Source organism: Pan troglodytes, chromosome 3 (genome assembly GCF_028858775.2).
Source record: "Pan troglodytes isolate AG18354 chromosome 3, NHGRI_mPanTro3-v2.0_pri, whole genome shotgun sequence".
Classification (NCBI taxonomy): domain Eukaryota; kingdom Metazoa; phylum Chordata; class Mammalia; order Primates; family Hominidae; genus Pan; species Pan troglodytes.
Genome location: NC_072401.2, coordinates 21,048,334 through 21,071,083, shown reverse-complemented (window position 1 = coordinate 21,071,083; position 22,750 = coordinate 21,048,334). Strand labels below are relative to the sequence as shown.

At 37.4% G+C, this 22,750-nt stretch overlaps 1 protein-coding gene across 2 annotated transcripts in view; it reads right to left on the bottom strand.

Annotated features, from left to right (window-relative positions):
• Positions 1–22,750, bottom strand: part of SLIT2 (slit guidance ligand 2) — a 369,313-nt gene that overhangs the window by 18,397 nt on the left and 328,166 nt on the right. For both annotated transcript variants that reach the window (XM_001163449.6, XM_001163334.8), the window contains 4 exons: positions 12,652–12,745; positions 6,531–6,668; positions 5,714–5,954; positions 3,973–4,103 (listed from right to left, as the gene is read on the bottom strand). In XM_001163449.6, the coding sequence (XP_001163449.2) occupies positions 3,973–4,103; positions 5,714–5,954; positions 6,531–6,668; positions 12,652–12,745 (604 nt within the window). The remainder of the gene's footprint in view (positions 1–3,972; positions 4,104–5,713; positions 5,955–6,530; positions 6,669–12,651; positions 12,746–22,750) is intronic.

Genomic DNA, 22,750 nt, shown 5'->3' with positions numbered 1-22,750 from the left:
TTTTCTTAAACACACTTCAAGCTATGTTAACTACTGTCTTTTAACTTTTAACATAGTTGGCTGTGTTTTCAAAGAGGCTGTCTGGTTTGGAAAATGACATTAATTTGAATTTCAAGAAAGAAGCACATATTTTTCATTAACTTTTGTAAAAAATGTTTCCCCTCATCTAGATTAAAAGAAAGTCTTTTTGAAGGGCAGCAAATTACCAATCTAGAGATAATTTCATAAAATAATTGTCTTCATACTGATTTATGTGAAACAATAGTTGACATATAAAATAAATTTTAACCAAAAATACCCTATAGAATTAATAAGTGTATTATTACTTTCCCCTCATTTTATTAGGTTTCATTTTGCTAAAATAAAATCAATTTTCTTCAATGTGGAGAATTAACCAGGCAATTGAAATGATGCACCTGAGGTATAAAATTATTTCCAAGTGCAAGGCCCAATAATAATTAAATAATGCAAAATTTGGAAAACAATGTTTTACCAAAGTAAATTTTATATAACATAGAATTATGGCAATAAAACTGAACTTAAGTGGAAACAAATCAAAATTTGAAAATGTACTTCACCCAGACAAAATATTTATTAGCAACTAATGGGACAGCTGATTGCAACACTGTTATTGATAGATTTTACTACAGGGATGGAGAAGTACTATCTTTCATCAAAGATTTTACACTGTAGTAAAGGCCTGGCCCAGGACAGAGGTTGCCTTGCTTGGCATTTTCTGGCATTTGAAAAAAGGCCAAAAAATTAGCCGTATCAGAGCTAAGAGTTATGAAAAACTGCAAATTGAAGGTAAAGGAAAGCAGAGGATTAACAGTAGATCCATTGCACCTGTCATGCCTTTCAATGAAAGAAGGAATGCAATGGGAACACAGGTTTGGGTGAAGCAAATGAAATAAACTCAGTTTTGGACATCCTGAATTTGTGATACCAGTAGCCATCATTGTTTATGGTTTACCAAACATTGTTGCAAATATTTACATTTATCATGTCGTACAATTCTTACCGTAATCTCACAAAAAGGACACTATTATTTGTTATCCCCATTTGCCAGATGAGGCCCAGGGAGCTGAAGCAATCTGTCCAAGACACACAGTTAGTTGATAACAAAGCTGGACTTGAATCAAGCCAGACTATCTCTAGAGCAGCAGCTTTTTCTATTATTTCAATTTTATTTTTGAGTGGTAATGACATTGAAATGGCTCAAAAATCAAATGGATATAAAATGGTATTCATGCAGAAGTCTTGTTTCTATTTCTTTTTGTCTGTGTCTAGTTTTTCTTTGTGCAAATACATGAAAATGTAAGTGCTTATATTTATCTCCTTTGAACTTGTTCTTCCTTACATTTCCTTCCTGTCTTCCTTCTTTTTTCTTCATTGCTTCCTTTTTCTTTCTTCCTTTTTTCTTACATTATTTTCTCAACATAAAAATAATATTCTATATTTAATATGTTAATAAAATGTATTATACATATCTATACATCTGAATTCTTGGTAATTGTTGCCTCTTTTATTAAAAAATAAGGTCATAGCTTTTCTGGATTGGAAAATCAAGAAAATTTTTTTGGTCATAAGCCAAAAGGCAATAATGAAATTAAAGCTGTATTTGCTCTAGGCCTCACATTTTGTATCTCTATTAGATGATCCACCACCAGAAACATGGGCTTGCAGCTTCTAATAAAGAACATGAGATGGACGGATCACGAGGTTGGAGATCGAGACCATCCTGGCTAACACGGTGAAACCCCGTCTTTACTAAAAATACAAAAAAGATTAGCCAGGAATAGTGGCGGGTGCCTGTAGTCCCAGCTACTTGGGAGGCCGAGGCAGGAGAATGGCATGAGCCCAGGAGGCGGAGCTTGCAGTGAGCCAAGATCGCACCACTGCACTCCAGCCTGGGTGACTGAGTGAGACTCTGTCTCCAAAAAAAAAAAGAATATGCAACATAATAGTCCCTTTATAAATGTCACAAGATACACTCCATCCTTTGTTAGGTGAAATGGCAATGAACATAAACTCAAACAAACTCGTTATGGTAGGTCCTTGTTTGGATATAATCACTTGGGTTTCTACAAAGTATTTAGAAATATTTTGCCATATGTGATATGAATGCTAGCTTTAATAAGCCAAGCCAAAAACCTTTACTATGGCTTCTGAGAGTTCTGTGCTGCACCATTACATAAAATAAATTTAAAAAAAATTAAAAAAAAATGAACCACAAATTTCTGAAATCTTTTTATGGGCTGAAACACATTCAGGCAAGAAAATTTAAGGCCTCGTAATATCTAAAATCTTGGCACTAATTCATCACCATTTGGAGATAAAATAAGTATTGTATTCAACTTGGAAACCAACAATTATGTGTTTGTTTCCATGCTCCAAATATTCACAAGTGGTGGATATCAAATTCCATTCATGGCTACAAGTGGCATGTACTTTCCCAGAACTATTATGAAGCATCAAATAAGATGTGAAGACTTTTAAGCACATTGATATATATGAGAATATCAATAACATGCAGGCCAGTGTCTCCACTTTATGTCATAATCAATGCCTATTCTTTTGTTGCCAAGTGTGTCTGACTTACAGATATGTTTTGTTCATTATATATAGTATTAAAAATGCACACTGATATCTAAAGGAGAGAAAATTTATATTAAAAAACCCCCAGATTTCTGCCTTTTTCCTGAAAAGCCAAGAGTCTGGAAAAACCTAAGTCCATATTTTCTCCACGAAGAACTGAGTAGATGAAATCCTGTTTTGACAAATATTTACTATTGGTTCATTCCAGTCACAACCACTTCTTTTATATTGCCAACATCAAGGCTATTTATAATAAAATAATACTTATGTAAAAATTTAGCTCTTTTACAGAATAAAAGGGTGAGAGCATATTATTTTCTTGCACTTGACCTGTTTAATCATTTATGTTACTTATCCGGAAAAACTGACTACTTAGGAGTTTGTGATCCCTTCTCTAAAGGGTGAATTTCTACATGTGAAAAAATTAAATAGCTAAATTGCCTGCAGGATGTTAGGGAACTGGTGTTGGGTTCCAACAGAGGGGCTCTGATAGTTAGTCTTATGCAATAAGGACTAAAAATTATACCCCACGAATACCACCCATTTCACGTCTCCAGTATATTATTAATATCATTAATCATTAGAAAACTTCCAAAATGGATGGTCAAGATTCCCTATGACAACATTGTATGAATCCATTTGCTTATTCTGTGTAAGTTCCAAATGAGCAGGGGCTTTGTTCCTTAAAGCTCAGGACAGGTCTGGCACATAGTAAGTGCTCAATAAACCTCTGAGGTATGAATGGCAACCTGAAGTTACTCACAGTGCTGTATATCTTCATTTGATTCTCTGGAGCTCCCTTCCAACTTTCTTTACCCAGCTCTGAGCCCCGGGAAGCTCATGTGCAAGCTACATTACTAGAGTCTATAGATTCCTTCTTTCCTGGCATGCAGTGTGGCCCATGGGGAACACAGACGGGAGATTGTTGGGAGGAAAGAGAGTGAGGTTGTGTATTTCAAAAGCTGGTTGTTTCCTTGAGAACTTACTGCAAACGTCTATTAAAGGTCGAGGCTTCTGGCAGGCAAGCCTCTCTACAAAGCCTTTACAGAGCATGAGTTTCCATAACTGCTCCCTCCTCTTGATCCTTCAGGCATATGGGTAGCAACACCTCCCTGCATCCCTTGTTTCCAGCCCCAGGTTACTATACTATCCCAGTCACCTCTTTGTGCATAGCAGTCCCCTTACAAATCCCTCCTCACATTCTCCAGTTTGAGTATGCCCTCTGTTCCTGCCAGGTTTCTCACTAATACCCTCATCCTAAAACCTGTTGGGGCCAACTTAGTCTCTCTCCTCTCCATAATAAAATAATAGAGGAGAAGCAGTTCTTCATTAAGCAATTTTTTTCACCTTTACCCGTAACTGAGAGATCTTCACCTGTAAATGGCAGAAGCTGGGTGAGAGCCGGTGTCATAGCTGGCACGAACACGCCCCCGATAGAGTTCTACCGCGATATGGTCTTTGTCACCCTTATACAGGAGGATTCCACTGTCTTCATCTGTGGCAATCTAGTAGAAAGTAACCCTGGCATTACTAGGATGTGTAAGCAACCAAACGTATTTCATCAGAAAGAGACTGCTAAGTGAGGTGAACAGGTTTTACTATGGTTTATGTTTTCCTGATGGCTATGAGAAAACGATGCTGAAATTATTCCTTGAAAGGTGACTTGTTCTTAAATTGCTTTGTTGCAAATAAATCCATAAAGAAACTTAAAAAGAACAATAAGAAATCCTCAAGTAAACATGTTGGATGTGCTTAGAACTTCCTTTGCTGGAGATTTTCGCTAAACTGCTCCTTTTGCTCCTGTTATAAGCTTTATTTATAGCATCTGTGAAAAATGACTACATTGTCAAAGATGGATTTTTATATCCCATATTTAAAAACAACAAATTCTTCACAGTTATGCCACGTGTAGGGGGAAATCTTTGTTTTTATCCTGCTCTTTGGCCCATTTTGGCTTTTAAAGGATTAATTAGCTAAGTTAAGACTTGAGCCCCAACATCACTGTGCGGTTCTCATAACAATTTGGTGGGGCAAACACTGGAAGGTAGAGAATCATGCCTTCCAGGATTCTCTTCTTCCTGACTTCAAAAGGATCCCCTGTCCCTCACTAGAGTATCAGGGTAAACCAAAAAAGGGGTGGTGTCTACACGAAACTGGCTAAAGTCATTTGAATTAAAAATATATTAAATGATTTTGCTTATCAGATAAAACAAATATGTAGACATAATTTGCCCCATGTACACTATATTTATTATCTTTAATCTAGTGCAGCTTCTTCCATAGGGATCTGAATGACTTGCTTAAAGGTATACAGTGAGTTGGTGGAAAGACTTAAAATTTGAGTTTGTTAATTTCATGTCAATTCTTCAAAGTTCTGGGTGAAGAGTTAAAAGGTGCTGGTTGGCTGAGCGCAGTGGCTCACGCCTGTAATCCCAGCACTTCGGGAGGCCGAGGTGGGTAGATCACATGAGGTTAGGAGTTCGAGACCGTCCTGGCCAACATGGTGAAACCCTGTCTCTATCAAAAATACAAAAAAATTAGCCAGACATAGTGGCACATGCTTGTTGTCCCAGCTACTCGGGAGGCTGAGGCAGGAGAATCGCTTGAGCCTGGGAGACAGAGGTTGTAGTGAGCTGAGATCACGCCACTGAACTCCAGCCTGGGCGACAGAGCAAGACTCTGTCTAAAAAAAAAAAAAAAAAAAAAACCAAACAAAAAAAAAGGTGCTGGTGGTTGAATCCAGGTGTTCTTTCTCGCCTGCACCCTTCCTAGCTGCAGATTTCCTAAGAAAAGCCTCCCCCATGCAGAGGCTGAACTGCAGAGCCATAAAAGCAAATGAATCAAATGTTTTTGTCTGAGCACAAAACAAAGAGACATATTTTTTTTTACTGTCTGCTTATCAAGTAATGAATAAAAATATTTGTTTTTCATTTTGTCTTGAAAATACAAATGTTGAAGAGAAAAATTACTAACGTTGTCCACACAAGGAGCATTTTCTGTTTTTAACTGTCTATTTAAGACATACTATCAATCATTCAGAAGCTACCACAAATGTTTATTCTCTGAAGCTGAATTTTAAGATCCGATCATCTCTCCATAGAGAGAGATCTCTTACCTGAAGTGTTATGTTCGTCTGAGGCCAAACCTTGGCTGAAGGAATCTGAAGATAAGACTCTTTGTTTATAAAATTCACACTGACCAATTTTTCACACTTTTCTCCCTGATAGCCAGGCAAACACTGACATATTGGCTCATTTATTCTGACGATACACTGAGCTCCATTCTGACAATCAAAATTATCACACGGGCTGGTACGAGGGAGGACCATGGGTGGAGAAAACTCACAGAACAAGCCACTGAAGAATAAGGAGAAAAAAAATAAGTTAATACGATTTTGCTTAATTGCCAATCTGAATTGAGAGCTGTATAACATAACTGTATATTATATATGTGCACTTCCTTGTTTTTCCAGTTTTCAAGTATTCTTAACTATTAAACAAAATCATCACTGTGCTGTACAATAGATATTCCAGACTTACTCATCCTGTCTAAATGACACTTTGTACCCTTTGACCAACATCTCCCCAAACACCATCCCTCTGTCCTCCTCTTTGGTAACCCTCATCTACTCTTTGCTTCTGTAAGTTCTACGTTTTTTGTCTTAAAATTTTTTTATTTTAATTTTTGTGGGTACCTAGTAAGTGTATATATTTATGGGGTAAATGAGGTATTTTGATACAGGCATGTAATGCATAATAATCACATCATGTTAAATGGGGTATCCATCCCCTCAAGTATTTATCCTTATGTTACAAACAATCCAGTTATACTTTTAGTTATTTTAAAATGTACGATTACACTATTACTGACTATAGTCACCCTGTTGTGCTAGGTCTTATTGAACACTAGGTCTTATTCATTTCTGCTTTTACCTGTAACCTTCGGGGCATATGCACGTATAGCCGTTCACTGCATCCGTGCAGTGGGCTCCGTTTTTACACTTGTTGTCTTGGCAGTCGTCAAAATCGATGTCACAGTGTTCACCTACGTACCCTGGTGTGCAGTCACATCTGTTGGAACAAGCAGGTAATGGTTTCAAACCCAACTGAGCCAAAATAAGTAAACAATGCATTTTATCTAGACACAATGGCACCATCTTTAAAATACTTATTTAGAATAGGCTCATAGAGCCCCCACATTAATGGATACCTACAAAATCGAACTGTTCTGCAGTATGTTCCATGTTCTATCACTGTGATCTACCAGAGAAATAGTGATTTTATCTCCTTGATGATAGTGAACATCCACAGTCCAAATAAGAACAGGGTAATTGTAGCAGGGTCACTCCCTCCCACCCACTCTCCTCCCTCTTCCTTCCTTTCTTTCTCCCCACTTTGTTTGCTTACAGTGCGCTATATTTGCAGTTTGGCCTAATCCATTTGATCATTGAGATTATAAAAGTGCTCTGTTGTAAAATTTACTGGAAATATTAAACATATTTAAAAAAAGATTAACATTTTTAATTTTACAATAGAGACTAGACACATCAGAACAAGGTATTATTTTAAGAAAAGCAAATATATTAATATTAAATACCCTAATTCACAATGAATCCAGATACTCATTATAGAAGAACTGGACTGACATAATGGGTTAGGATAGAAGAACTGATAGAAAATTCACGGGGCCAATCCCACGAACAGTTTTCAGCCTGTTCACCATGGTGGTAAAGGGTCTTGGCTGCATTGATGGTGAGGAACCAGGAGTAACAATACAGCTGACATTCACTGAGCACTTCCTCTGGCCCTGCTCTAACCATGTGGCATCTATGGATTCACTGAATCCTCTCCACAGTCCTGTGATATTGGTGGTATTACTTTGCCCACTCTACAGGTGAGCAGACTAAGGAACAAAGAGGTGAAGTACCTTGCCCCCAAACACTCAACTTCTAAGTGCCACAGCCAGGAATCAAACTCAAGCAATCTAACAAGAAAGCTTGTATTTCTAACCACTGCACTATGCTGTTGAATAATTAATTGCACAGGCTCCCTTTAAACCTATACTTCTCTAGTGCTGACCACTGGGATCTCTAGTTATGATACCAAGGATGCAGGACTTTATAGCTGCATGAAGAAAGGCAGTGTGGCATGTGCTGCAGTTTTCAAACTGCATTGTGGACCTATAGGGGACCATAGAATCCCTACAGGTACAGCCATCTATGAGGAGGGGTCTTCTGGATGCCTCCCTCTACCCTCCACCTTTTCCTCAACACTCTCCTGTTGTGATTTATTAGGCTTACACATTGGCTTCCAAGAGTGTTTTTGATTTGAGTTTAAGAGAGGGTTCACTGACTTTATATATATATATAGACACACATACACATACATATATACATACATATACACATAACTGCAAAGGCTGAATTCTGCAGAGCTAGGTCATAGTTTTCTCATATATACACACATATTTATATATACACATATACATACACTTCTACATACACACATACATATGTGTGTATGTATACGTATATGTATATACACACACATATGTGTGTGTATACACACATACACATACATACATACATATGTGTGTATATATGTATATATATGTGCATGTGTATATACATATACATATACATACACACATATGTATGTGTGTATGTAGAAGTGTATGTATATGTATATATATGTGTATATATGAGAAAACTATAACTTAGCTCTGCAGAATTCAGGCTTTGCAGAATATGTACACATGTACATATATACACATACACACACATACATATGTATGTATGTGTGTGTATATGTATGTACATGTGTATATACATATACATACACACATGTATTGTGTATGTAGAAGTGTATGTATATATGTGTATATATGAGAAAACTATAACTTAGCTCTGCAGAATTCAGGCTTTGCAGAATTCAGGTTTTACAGAACTGTGTTTGTACCCCGGCTTCATTCTTAATTGTACGTTATCAACTTTATTTTATTCTAGATTTATTGAGGTATAATTGAAAAATAAAATCTTCATATTTTAAAGATGTACATGGTAATGTTTTATACATACATACATTGTGAAATAATTACCACAGTCAAGCTAATTAACATATCCATCACCTCCCATAGTTACACTTTTCCTTTTGTGGTGAAAATATTTCAGATCTGCTCTCTGAGCAAATTTCAAGTATATAATACAGTATTAACTATATTGACCATGCTGTGATATTAGGTCTCTAGAACTTATTATTCATCTTGTAACTGAAAATTTGTGCCACTGACCAACATCTTCCCATTTTCCCCACCCCAATTCCTGGTAACCACTCTTCTACTCTCTTTTTCTATAAGTTTGACTTTTTAAAATTCCACATATAAGTGAGATCATCCGGTATTTGTCTTACTATGTCTGGCTTATTTCACTTAGCATAAAGTGTATATAATATTGACTAAATTACTTAATCTCTGTAAGTGTTATTTTCCTCATCTTTAACACGTATATAATTCCACCTCACAGGTTTATTTAAAGATTAAATGCATCCATCTGTAAATTAATTAGTATAGTTTTTATATATAATGCATGTTCTATAAATTGCTGGTTTTAAAAATAATTCTCTATATACATCTTTATAATTCTATAAAAGCTTTTATGGTTTAGTCTGTATTAATTATCCACTTTTCTATTTCAAAGCTATTAGGATTTGAAGTAAGGATAATTAAAAACACCCAAGTGAATGTGGCATTACTGAATGCCTAAGGTTTTGTCTGAAAATGCTAAATCAGGATTTGAGAGTTGCTGGAGAGCGGATGAATTAAAACAAATGGGAGTATATAGCCTCTAAGAGTAGCAAACAGACTTTCAGCTCTGCATGTATGAATTAAGAAATAAAATGAGCTCACTGCATAAGCATGCTTGCTTTGCAGCCAGTTGGTTTTAATGCTAAATCATAGCAAAGCAAAGTAAACAACAAGTCTGAAGTTAAATGGACTCTAAGTGGCCATATACATTCTCAAAGAGATGGACAAGGCCCGAGAAGAGAACTTCCATCAATGTTAATGTGAGCAGAGCTGTTGAAGTGCCAAGCATGAAAAGAAAGAAGAAATGCTTTGAAACACTCTGAATTATTTATCTGAAAAAAGAAATCAAAGTGAAAGATAAGAGAACCACACATCCACCATAACGGCTGTCTAAGAGCTATTTTATATTCCCTTCTCTCCAAATACTATTTTTCAAGACCATTAGAGCTTGGAGTTACATTATGTCCAACAGTTTTGTCTTTCTTTTGCTCCTCAGACTGAGTTTCAAAACAGAAAGAAAAAATTTAAATAAGAATTCCTTAGTTTGTATTATCAATAAAACCTATCACATTCCTTCAACTCTATTATCTGACAAGGAGAGAGGAAGAAGCAAAGAATATAAAATACACTGTTTAGAAGCCCAAAGCTGGCTATGTAAGATGCATGTTTGAAAATACTGCTTATGGCATATCATAGTCTAAAAATATCTCAAAGCAATTTGGGAGATTTATGAGGTATATAATAAAGCAATAAAAGTAAAACCAGCTCTGTTAGCTTAGTAATAAGAAAATGAAGTTGAAGTAGCATAGCATAACTTGTCTAAACAACATTTGTCAGTAGAGATTTTCTTTAGCAGCTTCACATCATTTGATTTTTAAGTCTATTTTCTTTCCACAACTACCTTTCCCACAATGTCAGGAGTAACAGCACACACACTGACTTAACCTGTTTTCTGCTAAACTACATACATACAGCTATGAAACGAGCTTACAAACTATGATGGAAAACAGTGGGTTTCCAAATCAGTTAGTCCATAATGCAGCAAAATGCACTTTTAAGAGGGTCTAATTTATTTGATAGCGAGAGGAGATATTTAATTAAGGACTAGTCTTTTTGCAGACAAATTCACTTTCTAATAGTTTCAATTTAAGTCTTACTAATACTTTATCTTACACTTACAATGCACAAAGTACTGTGACATCTGTTCAGCAGATGAGCAGTTCTGGAAAACTTTCCTTACTAGCTAATTTCTCTAAGAAATGATATTTATTATGTAAGTGATGTGTTTTCAATTTGCCAAATTAAATTGTGAGCGCATCATTGATATGAAGACTAAAAACAACTTACCTACAGTGTTTGGTTGAATAAAATATAATGTTAAGTTTTGTATAAAGTGAAAATGGAATAACACTGGGTTTTTGCCTAGGGTTGTAAACTAAAATATAATGCAAAATAGAATCAAATTTATTCTTTCCTTTTTCAAAAAGACATTGTAGGGAATTAGCAGGTGCTACAACTGTACCTACATATTCTACATTTTTGGATTTTAAACCAAATTAAAGCAAAAGCACATTGTCAAAAGAAAGTTTGAGAATAAATATTTAATTTAGATTGATATTTGAAAAGCAGTGGGGATCTGGCGATTCTGACCCCACTCTCCCACCTGACTTAAAATATCTGATGATCTGTTCGGTAAGTACAAATATCTTGGCAATCCAGCTCAAATTCCATCTTCTCTTATAAAATTCATCCCGACCTGTGTAATTGTTAATTCTCTGAATTCTATGGCAATTGAGCTTGGGTCATTTCTCTAAGAAGATGAATTAAGTGAAGGTGAATAGCTATAAAGGACTACAAAATTGTAAGATGGTATTATTACCACGTGCTGTGGCCATGGCAGGCACTCAATAAATATTGCTTGAAGGAACAAATAATGCTATTTGCTAGCTGTCTGATGAAAGCACAGCTCAACCCCTGTACCTGACTGTGTAATTCCTAAGAATCCAGCCTATTTGCTATACAATACCAACTGTAATGTTAATAAACTATAAAATTTCTTATAGGTAACACATAGTAGAAAAATCACCCAACTGATAAGTATAAATCCTAGCTCTAGCTCTGCCAATAAATAACCTCAAGATCTCTGGACAGTCAACTAACCTCTCCGGGCCATGGTTTCCTCATGTTTAAATGAAGACTAGATGATCTCTAAACTACTGCCAGCTCTAAAAAGAGAAGTTGCTGTTGAAAGACCCTTAAAATATTACAGGATGGTGGCAAAGAAATCACATAATTTGATAGCAAACATATTTCAGGAATATTGCTGGGGAGGAAAAAGGAAGTGATTTTTGAAGTTCTGTGTTCACTTAAGGGAGTACCCTTAGCGGGTTTATAATGCTTTGTCACCCCATGCAAAAAATATTTAAGTTGGAAGAGACACTATCAATAACTACAGTGATCATCACAGGCATAGCCTGGGACTCCCTGGGGCAGCCTGAGATATATGGTCACTCTATCTTTCTCACCTTGGATAGTCCAATTATTGTTTCAGACCGTAACATCTTCAATTACATTAAAGTCAAATTCTCTATTTTACCACAGACTTACCTTCAGACAATGAAACACATAGAAGACATTACAAATGTCACCGGTTGGGCCTTCAAATAAATTTAAGTAAGCATTTTCAAAGGCTGCTCATTGCCTTAGGTGACTTCACAAAAAAAAATCATGGATGAAAAGGAAACACTTTTTCATTTTTCTTTAGTGTACTAAACAAAAAGTCCGGGGCTGGGCGCGGTGGCTCACGCCTGTAATCCCAGCACTTTGGGAGGCCGAGGCGGGCGGATCATGAGGTCAGGAGATCAAGACCATCCTGGCTAACACGGTGAAACCCCGTCTCTACTAAAAATACAAAAAATTAGCCGGACGTGGTGGCGGGCGCCTGTAGTCCCAGCTACTTGGGAGGCTGAGGCAGGAGAATGGCGTGAACCCGGGAGGCGGAGGTTGCAGTGAGCCGAGATTGCGCCACTGCACTCCAGCTGGGCAACAGGGCGAGACTGCATCTCAAAAAAAAAAAAAAAAAAAAAAAAGTCCATATTGTATATTGACATTTAAAAAATGTCACTGATACTAGTGAATAGGTCCCTTTAATCCTGAGCAGAGGTGTGAACCTAAGGATGAAGGAGGAGAAGGGCTCCTAAAATAATGGGTCCCCTACCCTGACTGTGAGCAAAAAGGTAGCTTTTGACTTACTTGAATCCCTTTGGAGTTAGGATGCACTTTGAGTCATGCTGGCAGGGGTTCAGGTCCTGGGCACAGAAGTCCAGCTTCTCCTCACACAACTCACCTGCAACAGGGCAAACAGTGTTAGCTCATAGAAAAAGGTCAACAGGCTTCCTGCCAGCAGACTGTGTCATTGTCATGGGTCTTAGAGGTTAGGGCAGCTTGTGATTTAAAACAAAACAAAGCAAAAAACCCAAAACAAAAGCCACAAGGCATGGAACCAGGTGGTCCATTATCCAATTCTGGGTCTGCGGCTAAGTAGTGTTGTGATTTTGGACAACAGGACTACTGTGATCTGTGACTAATATGAGCACCTTCAGAATATACTATGGGAATTAGGAAAAGGAAATCTGAATGCTTTTCAATGGCGTTATTTTGGATTTTTTTTCTTGATATATAGCATAGACCCAAAGGATGAATAAATTGCTAATGATTATTCACAAACTGAACCCACTCAGGTCACCAGCACCCACATCTAGAAACACACCATGTACCAGCACCCCAGAAGCCTTCCCCCCGGTCCCTGCAAAGAGGATCACTATCATGACAAGACCATAGGCTAGCTGTGACTGTTTTTGAGCTTGACATAAATGAAATCATTCCATATGTACCCTTTTATGCCTGGCTTATTCTATAGTTTTATGTTTGAAAAAAATATTCTCAAATCTTCATAGTCTCCGGTCTTAAAAGTCTAAAAGAAAAACACTTGGTTTTCTTCTTATGGATCATTGCCGCAGCTCAACAGAAAACTTCTTAGAGCCACATCCTCTGACATGTAAAGAAAAAAGTAAAAGGAGACTCAATCCAGAGACAGGGAACATATATTTTTTCCATGAAAGTCAGCTAACTCATGAAATAGAACTTCTATCAACAAATGAGAGCTGAAGGCATAACCACGCAGATTCTAGGTACTCTTTGTTGAATCACATGACTGATAATTTCTTTAGAAAATTTCTTCTGATAAAAATAACATGGTTATTGTTTCAGATACATTAGACCAAATGTAATTTTCATTTAGAAGACTTTCCCAATTGTGGCATAAAGTATTAAGGTGACTGGAAAGGTATTCATATACATAATATATATTAACTTACATAATACATTTTATTTTTACCTTTTCTACTTTACTCCTACTTTCCAATTGTTTTATATGCAATAAATGGACAAATAAAGTGACACATCTATAGGCAGCTATTCATTTCCAGGAAACTACTAAAACTGTCATTTGTAACAGCATCGGTTAAAATTTCAGGCTTGTGCACCTTGTAACAGCACCCCTTTGTTACAAGATGATCCTTTTAAAATAATACACTGCTAGTTGGTGGAAATCATTGCTTGACAACTAAATGTGGCATATTATTTAGACTTCAAGAGTCTTTTCCCGTGATGCAAATTAATAAATGTATTCATCTAGTTATTACATCAATCTGGTGTATGATATTAGTTTTTATCTGTCTCTTAAAAAGAACTAATTGCACTTTAAGTCTCATATATTGCTTCTATAAGTTTTCTGGGATACAAAAGATTTTTAGCAACATATGCATGATGAACTATTTTTAAACAGGTTTTATTTAAAGGCTTGCGATTTCAAATAGTATTACTCTAAGTTGGATACCTTGATGAAATGCATTCATCATATTTTATCAGCCTACTATGATGAAATCACTTTGTTTCTAACCAAATCTATCTGATGGAGATATAGGCTGTTTATAGTAGTATCTATCCAAGACAGTTTGTAAAAACTGATAGTAAAGAAGGACCATTTGAGATACATAATAAATGTCATTTTATGTACTTTTCACTTTATGCCTAAATAAGAAACTGTTTTAAAATTATAATAAAGGGAAATGTTTTATTCTTTATTTACTCTGATACAATCCAACCCAATTCATCCAATCTAAGTCACAGTCCATAAGGATTTACTACATGATGTTGTGCTAGAGGCTGGAGCTACAAGGATGAATGTAATGGACTCTGCTCCTAATCAGTTCTTAATCTACCAGCAGAGAAAGTCTTGAGCTAGGGAAAGAACAGAGACAGATAATTTCATCTCTAAAAAAATAAAACTGAGAGTTGACCCTTGTCTAAAAGGAATTACTCCACAGAGTTGATAATGTAAAGGAGTGAACAAGGACAAAGTTCCAAGAAACTGTTAGCTAACCAGATTGTTAAATCTCTAATCAACAGCTTTAAGATTAAGCATGCCAACTTGAACATAAAAAACTACATCAATGTCAAGTATTCCTTATCTCTCTAAGAGTAGCAAAATAGCAATAATCATTATTGAGATTGTATATGATACTTCTTTGTGACCATTACATAGCTATACACCTGACCTTAGTAAGATAGGTTGACGACTTCAAAAATGATTTGATTTTTGGCCAGGCACGGTGGCTCATGCCTGTAATCCCCGTACTTAGGAGGCTGAGGAGGGCGGATTGCCTGAGGTCAGGAGTTCGAGACCAGCCTGGCCAACATGGTGAAACCCTGTCTCTACTAAAAATACAAAAATTAGCTGGGTGTGGTGGCGGGGGCCTGTAATCCCAGCTACTCAGGAGGCTGAGGCAGGAAAATTGCTTGAACCTGGGAGGCGGAGGTTGCCATGAGCCGAGATTGTGCCACTGCACTCCGGTCTGGGTGACAAGAGCAGTCAAAAAAAAAAAAAAAAAAAGATTTGATTTTCTTTATTATCACCGAACATTATAATGCTAACAAATATTACAAAAACATTTTCTGCATCCAATTACTGCCTAACTTGCTTTAAAGACCAATGTTCCACCCGACATTCATATCACCTGGGTCTGTTTACTATTTCCTGAATTTATTTCAACTCCATGACGGGGCTAATGGTTTCTCCTTTTGCTTTAATAACATCCTTTCCCAATTCTGTTGTCACTTTTCTCATCCATTATATGTTCCCTTCTTTATGGAATCATGCCAGATCTTTTCAACTATTTCTTCTCTATCTCTAATTTTATATCGTGTTTGACTATGCCTATCTTATGACATATATATGGTATACATTTGTTTACTTAATGAGCATTTATATCATGCTTACTATTGTATGCTAAACAGTTTTAAACACTGTATAAATATGCAGTCACTTAATATTCATTACAAGCATATAAGGTAAGGTTTTAGGGTTGCACTGTTATGTGTGCATTTTATATTACTGGTGTTTATCTGACTCTCTTTTCTCGACTGTAAAATCACTAAGAGTAGAATTCTTGCCACATTTGCTTTTGTGTTTTTTTCAGAGTGTGGTATGCTGACATACTCAAATAATAGTTATTAAAAGGAGGAATCATGCTTTTTAAGGCAAGAGCTCTATCTTGTTGACCTGTAGTCAACTCAGATTTCATTCTAGCCTTTAGAGATTAGTGTAATTTTTTGCTTAATTACTCACTCATGATTAGTAATAACATAGCTTATGCTATTCTCTTTAAACATTACTGTGAATTTTCCCTGACTAAATATTAACATGAATGTTTTCATTGGACTGTTTCTTTAATTTTCCTTAATTATATTGGATTCTGCTATACCTGAGGGAAGGACCGCTTTCAAAAGAGTGCAACAGTGGCGAGATTCAGGAGCTCAATATAAGAAGGGAAACTTAGCAAGCTCCTTAGATGAATACTGGCCTGCATATCTACTTCTCAACCAGTAAGAGGAAATTAGACAGCTAAAAGCTGCACTGGTTTTCCAGGAAGAATAGAGATAAAATGACTAACATTAGTCAGCTAATGTATTTTTAGTTACCAATATTGAAAAGTTCCCCCAAACCTCATAGTATTGTGAGGACATGATGCCATTTTTACTTGGTTTTCATTTTAAGTGTAGTCAGAGCTAGTACTGAGTTAGTGGAAAAATAATAAAAAATAGGGGAATTGAGTTTGCTTTTGTGATGGCCCAGGTCCTGAGATAATATTATCAATGGCTGCTTCCCTTTCAGAGATGATAAAGTGTGAGGTGACAGAAAGGAAAACTGGAAATATTCTTTATTCGACTATACAGAGTTAGTGTTGTAAATGATTACCCTATAAGCAGGTCTTAATATGTTTAAACTGACATCAAGAAAGATAAGTCAATCCATTGGAGTGGTTTGGGGCAATGTGGTTGAATATAGGTTAAATGTTGGTGCCCATGAGCCTCTCAAGAGATAGGAGCCTAGGCAAGCCTTGACTCCATGATCTGGCTTCGACCCATTCCTCTAAATCCCAGGAAATCCTATTTATTTATTTTCAGCCATGGGCCCTTAAAATTTCCCAATAGTGTGGAACACAGTCATTGCCTGGCATTTGTGATTTCACTTTTGATCAGATGAGCAAATTAATTTTCCTTATGATTCTAGTTTTCATCTCTTGTTGATAAGAGGTTGAAGCATTCTGAGTGTATGTATATATGTTGGTTGTGTATGTTTTGGCGAGAAAACAAAGAGTGGTCAATCAGGGGGTCTATGGTTACCTCTTCAGGATAGGAGAGGTTAGTAAATGATCTACTGTAATTGGTAATAAATATTGCTGGTAACCAATATCTGCGAATGCCAGAACTTTCTTAAGAAAAAGCGCTACATGTTGTAAACAGAGGAATCTTTTTGACACAGAGGTTTTTGTTTCGTTTTGTTTTGTTTTTTTGAGATAGAGTCTTGCTCTGTCAGTCAGGCTGGAGTGCAGTGTCGTGATCCTGGCTCACTGTAACCTCTGCCTCCCAGGCTCAAGTGATTCTCCTGCCTCAGCCTCCTGAGTAGCTGGGATTACAGGCACATGCCACCATGCCCAGCTAATTTTTGTGTTTTAAGTAGAGACGGGGTTTCACCATGTTGGGCATGCTGGTCTCGAACTCCTGACCTCAACTGATCCTCCCACCTTGGCCTCCCAAAGTGCTGGGATTACAGGTATAGAGTTTTATCTATTTCTTAGATCACCTCTTCCTGATTTTGTCTGTCGGTTATATATGGGACACAACAGGACAAGAAATGACCAAGTTCTACAGTAACACTATTACAACTTGTGAAAGAGCATGCCAAAAGTGATACCCACTCTTCTAAATGGGAATGATTTTTCAGACTCACTCTTGAAGAGGAGATAAAATGCTACTTACTGAATATCTGTGAATGTGTTTCTTCTGAAAAATTTCATGGAGTGGTAATGTGCCCATTCATTCTTGCTTGTACAACCGTCCTGGTTTATACCCGTTGTCCCAACGTAATTGTCAATAGTGTGCCTGGGCACTCACATAACTACCTTGATTTGGATGATAAATGTTATGGGTCACCTTCTAGGTGGAACAGTAAAAACCTGGATCATCAGAGTTGATAATACTCTGGAGTGAAGAGTGAATCAGCATAAAGAGACCTCAGGAAGTAACTGTTCTTATTGGGGAAAATGACATTTGGTTAGTTGTATTATTGTCTAGGATGGCCTTCTACAGTTGTATGCAATATGCGAGAGTTGACTGGTTGCAGAACTATTTTATTGTTCTCAGCCTCAGTTCTTCATCTGTAAACTGAGGCTCTGGAATTAGAGATGTGTAAGGTTAACTGTGGCTCTAAAAAATCCCTTTTTTTCAATAAAAAGGAAAATGCTTCTGAAGATATGGATCATGCAGACAGCAAGTTACCAGAGGGAGTATCACACTTAGCTGTACAAAATAACATTACTTCATTCAGTGGTAAAAATAAAGTGCCAGCATATGTTCAGAGCCCCCTGTGGTACTGATATTGTGAGTATTATTGCACTGAGGAAGAAACCTCAATGCACATTGATGGTTTTTATGAGAAATAATACCTGGAGTTTGGCCTTACCTTCTGCTTCATTTTAGATCTATTAACCTAACATTTTTTTAATTTTTTATTTTATTATTATTATTATTATTATTATTTTTGTGACGGAGTCTCACTCTGTCGCCCAGGCTGGAGTGCAGTGGCATGATCTTGGCTCACTGCAACCTCTGCCTCCTGGGTTCAAATGATTCTCCTGTCTCAGCCTCCCCAGTAGCTGGGACTACAGGTGCGCACCACCATGCCCAGCTAAATTTTGTACTTTTAGTAGAGATGAGGTGTCACCATGTTGGCCAGGATGGTCTCATCTCTTGACCCTGTGATCCACCCACCTCAGCCTCCCAAAGTCTTGGGATTACAGGCGTGAGCCACTGTGCCCGGCCTGAACCTAACTGTTTTTAATGCTCCTTCCATGTTTACACAAAGGGGCCCTTCCTATTGCCTTCATTTCTACTTCCTTCCTAGTATCTTAAGTTATCTTTTTGTTTAAATTTGTTACCATACTTACTGAAATAGTTTTAGAACTATTCTACAAAGCTCTTCCCTGATACTTACAGAATGATCTGCCTATAGCTTTTTCAAATAATTAAAACAGCAAATCAGATTTTTAACATCATCATATATTTTGAGTCCCAACTATGAATGGGGACCTCTACCAATGCTAGAAGTATAATGGTAAACAACAACAACAACAACAAACTATTCCTATTTCCACAGAGTTTATGTATGAGAGGAGGAGGAGAAAGATATTAATTCAGTAATTTCCCAAGTAAAGTAGTCCCCCTTTATCGGCAGTTTTGTTTTCTGTGGTTTCAGTTCCCCACTGTTAACAGCGGCCAAAACATATTAAATGGAAAATTCCAGAAATAAACAATTCGTAAGTCTTGAATTGCATGAGTTCTGAGTAGCTTGGTGAAATCTTGTTCCATTCTGCTCCATCACACCCAGCACGTAAATTATCTCTATCCAGGGTATCTGGCTGAAGAAGCCTCTTGCCCATCAGTCACTTATGAGCCATCTCAGTTATCAAATCCATTGTCGTGGTATCACAGTCATCCTGTTCAAGGAAACCTTATTTTACTTAATAATGGCCCCAAAGTGCAAGAGTAGTGATGTTGGTAATTTGGACGAGCCCAAGAGAAACTGTCAAGTGCTTCCTTTAAGTGAAAAGGTAAAAGTTCTTAACTTAATAAGGAAAGAGAGAAAAATTGTACACTGAGGTTGCTAAGATCTACAGCAAAAATGAATCTCCTATCTCTGCAAAGTTGTGAACAAGGAAAAAAGAAATTCATACTAGTTTTGCTGTCATACCTCAAACTGCAAAAGTTACAGCCACCATGCATGCTAAGGGCTTACTTGGGATGAAGAGGGATTCAGTGTGTGGGTTGAAAGACATGAACAGAAACATGTTCTGATTGATAGCAACTGGCTTCAGTACTATTTGTGGTTTCAGGCATCTACTGAGGGTCTTGGAACATATCACCCGCAGATAACCAGGGGACTACTATATGCATAAAATTGCCTCTGTGCTGAATGCTAAGCAGGAACATTTTATGGGGCTCTAGAAAGGGACTGTTTCCTCTGAAGAAGGACAGGAGAGATTCTTCTGAAGAGGTGAGACTCGGAGGCAAGGGTGAAGTGGAGAATGAAGAGCTCTGACAGAGGCTTCTGCAGGAGGCAGCATGAAGAACAGGAGCCCTAAGAGATGGGGAGTGAGCCCGGGAAAACATGGTGCCAGAGGAGCCCCAGAGGCTGGCTGGGCCACAGGGTCGAAGGTCTTCATTCTATGAATAATGGGCTCCCACTGAAAAGTTTTGAGTCGGGGCATGGCCAGATGACATCTGCACTTTGAAAAGAGCACTCTGGCCGGGCACAGTGGCTCACGCCTGTAATCCCAGCACTTTGGGAGGCCAAGGCAAGCAGATCACCTGAGGTCAGGAGTTTGAGATCAGCCTGGCCAAGATGGTGAAACCCCGTCTCTACTAAAAATACAAAAATTACCCAGGTGTGGTAGTGGGTGCCTATAATCCCAGCTATTTGGGAGGCTGAGACAGGAGAATTGCTGGAACCCGGGAGGTGGAGGTTGCAGTGAGCAGAGATTGCACCACTGCACTACTCTAGCCTGGGCAATGAAGAGCGAAATTCTGGAAAGAAAGAAAGAGAGAGAGAGAGAGAACTCTGTCTCCAGTGGAGGACGGCAGATTGCATAAGTGGGGATACAAGTGCACATGAGAGGTGACCACTTGTACAGGGTAGGGGTGGGGTGGAGATATACATGGCCCAAAGTAGTGTTTAGGAAGCAAAACAGATGGGACTTTGTGATGGACTGAATAAGCATGGGGGAAAGAGAGAGAGGGAGTTGTCTAGAATGTCTATGATTTGGGTACATATATTGGGAATTACCTTTCGGTGACATGGAGAACAGTGGAAGAAGACCAGGTTTTCTGGTGCAAACAGAGTTTAAAATACAGTGATGTGGTGTTGAGGATTAAATTGTGCCCCTCAAAACAAAATATGTTTGAGTCCTCTAGTACCCCAGGTTGTGACCTTATTTTGAGATAGAGTTTTTACTGAGGAAATCAAGTTAAAATAAAGTCATTAGCATAGGCCCTAATCCAATACGGCTTGTGTTATCAAAAAGGGAAACCTGGATACCAAGAAAGACAGGCATAGAGGGAAGATGATATGAAAAACAGGGAGAAGCCAACTAGACAGGCCTGGAAGAGACATTTCCCTCACAATCCTTGGCAGGAATCGACACCTTGATTTCAGACCTCTAGCCTCCAGAACTGTAAGACAATAAAACTCTGTTGTTTAAGCCTCCAGTTTGCAGTAATTTGTTATGGCAGCCCTAGCAAAACAATACAGGTAGTAAATTCCAAATCACTGGAAGTTTACAGAGGGGAATAAAACTTTCAACTTACGCCACTATTTCTTCCTTTTTCTTTTTTTTTTCTTTTTTCATTTTTACGTCTCTTTCCTCTCATTTTATTTCATCTAGCTGTCCTCTCCTTTGTCTCAAGTTTTCTTTTAGGACTATGAGCTTCTCCAACAGTCAGTCTGTAATAAGCGGTGCACAAAGGAGAAGGAGTGCTCCATGACAAGGCTCCCCGTGCTTCAAGAGAGTCAAGATGTAAGTGGAGCACAGTAGTGTAGATTAGCTCTACATTTGCTGTTGTGGCCAGATGTCTCTCTGCAAAGCACTGTGAGTTGTGCTTGACTTGGACCAATCATCACTTACTCCTCTGTTGGAGGGGAGCTGGTGTTAGCAGTTAGAGCTTGCAGGACAGGCTATTCAAATAATAACAACAATTCTCCTCTTCAAGGTCTTAGAGACGGCAAAGGCAAGAGAATCATAGACTACTGTGTCTTGAAGAAGAGAAAGTGAGTCGAATGCCTGTGCCATCAGCTTTATGGTAAGTTTGCAGATGATCTTGAACTTTAACAGCTGCAATTATTAACTACTTATGTGCATACACACACACACACACACACACACATAATATATATATACTATCATTAAGTATAAAAATAATCCTGAAAGTGTTTTATTACTTTACATTATATCAACCGGGCACAGTGGCTCATGCCTGTAATCCTAGCACTACAGGAGGCCGAGGTGCGTGGATCACCTGAGGTCAACATGGTGAAACCCTGTCTCTACTAAAAATACAAAAAATAACTGGGCATGGTGGTGCACATCTGTAATCCCAGCTACTTGGGAGGCTGAGGCAAGAGAATCGCTTGAACCTGAGAGGCGGAGGTTGCAGTGAGCTGAGATCATGCCACTGCACTCCAGCCTAGGCCAGACACGGTCTCAAATATATATATATATATATAATATATACATAATATATAATATATATAAATCATATATAATATATTATATATGATATATATTATATTAAATATATATATTATATATATATTTGGAGAATATTTGAGTTGATTTACATTTCCTGTACATACTGTCAAATTTCTTAAATGTACTTTTTCTTTAAAAAATACTGCTTTAACTCATTAAGCATTATTGAAATTTCTTAACTATAGTAATTTTTTGACAAATGAATGAATAATGAAGATAGTATATGGTCCATGAGAGTTAACAATAAATGTTTCCCGAAATGAGTAAGAATAGTTTAAAAATAAATTTACTGATAATATAATTAGTTTACATGTACTCTCTCAGAGTGAGGTTTTTTTATTTCGCCAACAAAAGCTGCTTTAGTGTAATTTTCATTACACATCTTGGGAGAAATTTTTGGTGCTAGATCTAGCAAATGATTGAAG